A 3,760-nucleotide genomic window follows, 5' to 3' on the forward strand; every position below is an offset into this window, starting at 1 on the left:
CCCCCCCGCAAATTTTGTGCACCAGGCCTCTAGGTTTATATAAAAGATAAATGTAGACTCCTACATGTTTACTTGATAGTTTGGGTGTACACATTTGAGATGGAGGTGGGGTCTTTATGTTTTAGGAGTAGTACCTGCCAAAAGGTTTAATGGTATTTGAAAGCTCATTATGAGCCAGTAATGGGATGTAGTTATGAAACCAGATGCTGCTCCTTTGGGCTGTGTTCATGAAAATATAGTGATAGGAACATCAAAGCAGAAAGCTAGGATCAGACTGACTACATTGTTGGTATTCTGATCATCGTGAGAGCTCTCTCGGGAGGGATTTTTGGATAGGTCAGGCCAAGTGTAATAGGAGTGGTAAGAGAATCAGATAGTAGTTTGAATGGACTATTACAAGAGAATACAGAGTTTGGTATATGTATGGAATATATTCTTTTATTTGTTCATTTGCTTTTTTTAAACCTACCATTATTTGGAAAGGTTGCCTTTTACTTTTTTTAGGTACATGTCATGAAGCCCTTTATATAAGGGGGAAAGCCTATTTCTTGCTACATTATAGATTGGGTCAGAGCACACATTTGTGTACATAATTATATGAATTTTACTGCCTCCATTACCAGCTATTCATTTTCTTTTTTAAAAAAATATATTTTATTGATTTTTTTACAGAGAGGAAGGGAGAAGGATAGAGAGTTAGAAACATCGATGAGAGAAAAACATCAATCAGCTGCCTCCTGCACACCCCCAGCTGGGGATGTGCCCACAACCAAGGTACATGCCCTTGACCGAATCGAACCAGGGGCCCTTCATCTGCAGGCTGACGCTCTATCCACTGAGCCAAACCGGTTAGGGCCAGCTGTTCATCTTTTAAAATATTATATGAAATGCAGAAATTTGGAGGGAACAAGGTAGCTTAAAGAAGACTTTGTCTTAAAGATACATGCCATGTATCTGTTTTTTTAAAAATATGACCCATGTCCCTTGCTTTGTGAAATATTTTTTTAATTTGACTTTCTTTGTGCCCAAATTAGGGTTTTCAAAAGAGGAGTTGACTTGGCTTCAGAGCCTTCGAGGAGTTCCTCATGTCATCCAGACACAGCTCTCCCCTGTGCTGCTTTATCTCACAGACTTGGAGCAATTTTTACACCATTGGGATGTAACAGAGGTAATAGTGCATTTATAAAGAAATTTCTAGCTATTAAAATTCAGTAGTGTGCTAGTATATTAGGATTGCCTTGTATGAGATATTCTTAGAGATATAAAGTAGTATGAGACATGATCCATGTTCTAAAGTGTTTATGATCTTGGCCAGGAGTGTTTTTTCATTATGGGTTATGCCACTAGAATAAAATAAAATAAATTAGCTATTTGAATAATACTGATTTATTTCCTTTCATCTAGCACAGGACAGATAGGATAGGTACAGCTATGAAAAAGAGGAAAGGCTTCATAGAAAAGGAAGAATTTAACTTAAGTATTGAAGGATGAGTAAGACTTTTAGCATTTGGTGTCCTTGAAGGTGGCTTTTTTTAAACAACAAAAATTGAGCAGTTCCTTTAGTTTTAAGTTAATCTATATTTTATTAAAGTTAAATTTTAAACTCTGATTCTTCCTCAAAGTTCAATTTACAAATCTTTTTAGAAAAATGTAGTCAACTTAAGCATTTATTTTAAAAGGGGACTTTGATTGTATTTTCTTTCTTTTAAAACAGTTAAAATTTTAAACTGTTTAAATAACTATTAGTACAGTTACTATTTGTCAAGTAGTTCAGTTTTCTGACAAACCTTCTCACACATGTTAAAGTAAATCTTAAATATCTGAACTTAAATGTGATAAATCTTAATACCTTAGGTTTCACTATTGATAGTGAAATTCGCATTAAAATGATAAGTTTAAATTAATTACTGACATGGTTTAAATTAGAATTATAAAGCTGATCTTTTACCCTAATAGGCAAAATTGTCTTGCATGTAATAGATATGTAAATTAAACTAAAACAACATAAACATTAATACTAAGGATTTGATTCTCTACAACATTTCTATATCGACTAGTTTCTTTTATTTATTTTCTTTCCTTGCATTAAAAAATACTTGAATACAAGTATGAATGCAATGATGTCATCCCCAGAGGATTTTGGTTTCAACCTTTCAAGCAACTTCTGAGGTTATCACTTCTCTGCTGGTTCATTTTACTTGAATGATTAAGAAGGTCTCTGACCAGGACACTGACTATATTCTTTTCTAACAACTCCTCATTGCCAGGACAAGTCTATTTTTTTATCTCTTTGTTAATGTTCAATAATTTACTTCTGTTTTATGTACCAATTGATTTTATTCAGCTGATCTGTTTACTTCTTTCATTATGATCTGAATACTCTTCATGTCCTCCCCATATCTTACGGCTATACTTTTTGTAGATATATGAAAGGATGTCTCTCATGGTTTTGATTCTGATCACAATACTTTGGACATGCCAATGATATGTCTCTTCTCTTTATTACCCTAGTGCCTGGTACTGTGTGTATATGTAGGTTCTCCAAAAATATTAGATTTTAAAAAGTGAGAAGAATTGGGTAACCAACCTCATTATTTAATATCTAAACTTTTTTCTTGATAAATGAAGAGAGCTACGAAAGGTAGACTGAAGTTAGGGCCTTTAATATTAGATTGGGGAGTTTGGGTTTGCCAACATTAGTAAGAGTAGTTGTTTTAAGGGACATTGGAGAAGGCATTATATGGGTATTAGTGAGCCCAGATTGCAGGCATAGATTTGCCAATGTCTAGCTTGGTAACCTGGACAACTCATATAATCTTTATCTGATAATTTAAATTCTTATAAGCACATAATTTGTGTAAAGCCAAGACACAATTGTCATGAAAATGTGATCAGTTATATTTCTGAAGTGTACCTTTGACAAGGAGAGCATGTATTTTTTTTTTTTAAATATATTTTATTGATTTTTTTACAGAGAGGAAGGAGAGACACAGAGAGTTAGAAACATCGATGAGAGAGAAACATCAATCAGCTGCCTCTTGCACATCTCCCCCTGGGGACGCTCTATCCACTGAGTCAAACCGGTTTCGGCAGGAGGGCATGTATTAAACTTCAAGGTTGCTGTCTCTGAAATATTAAGTAGTAAATTAGGAAAAATCAGAAAGTCTAATTTTTGGTTTTGAAGTTCTTAAGCAAAGAATTCTTTATTATTTTTTTTTAAAATCTTTATTGTTGAATGTATGAAAATATTACATATTCCCCATATTTTCCCGATTGACCCCTTCTAGTCTGTCCCCACCCCACCCCAGGCCTTCACCACACCATTGTCTGTATCTGTGGATTATGCATATACCAGAGGCCCAGTGGATGAATTTGTACATGGGTGGGGCCCAATGGGTGGGCCAGTAGTGGGGAGGGGCCACAGGCATTTGGCAGCTGGCCGCCCCCAATTGGGGTGTTGAGGCCCGATCAGGGGGCAGGGGACAGTCGGTGCTCAGATCAGGCTGATTGGCTGCCTCAGTGCGTGTCATAGCCACTGGTTCTGGTCGTTCTGCCATTCTGGTCGCTGGGCTTTTATATATATACTAGAGGCCCGGTGCACAAAAATTTGTGCACTAGGGGAAGGGGGGTCCCTCAGCCTGGCCTGTGCCCTCTCACAGTTTGGGACCCCTTGGGAGATAATGCCCTGCTGGCTTAGGCCTGCTCCCAGGTGGCAGAGGGCAGGCCCAATCCCTAGGTGCAGCCCCTGGTCGGGCTCAGA

At 37.0% G+C, this 3,760-nt stretch overlaps 1 protein-coding gene across 2 annotated transcripts in view; it reads left to right on the forward strand.

Moving 5' to 3' along the window:
• TEX10 (testis expressed 10) overlaps window positions 1–3,760 on the forward strand; it is a 31,214-nt gene that overhangs the window by 16,374 nt on the left and 11,080 nt on the right. For both annotated transcript variants that reach the window (XM_006758429.2, XM_015560479.1), the window contains one exon: window positions 1,035–1,168. In XM_006758429.2, coding sequence (XP_006758492.1) covers window positions 1,035–1,168 — 134 coding nt within the window. The remainder of the gene's footprint in view (window positions 1–1,034; window positions 1,169–3,760) is intronic.

This window comes from Myotis davidii, unplaced genomic scaffold (assembly GCF_000327345.1).
Source record: "Myotis davidii unplaced genomic scaffold, ASM32734v1 scaffold534, whole genome shotgun sequence".
NCBI classification, from domain to species: domain Eukaryota; kingdom Metazoa; phylum Chordata; class Mammalia; order Chiroptera; family Vespertilionidae; genus Myotis; species Myotis davidii.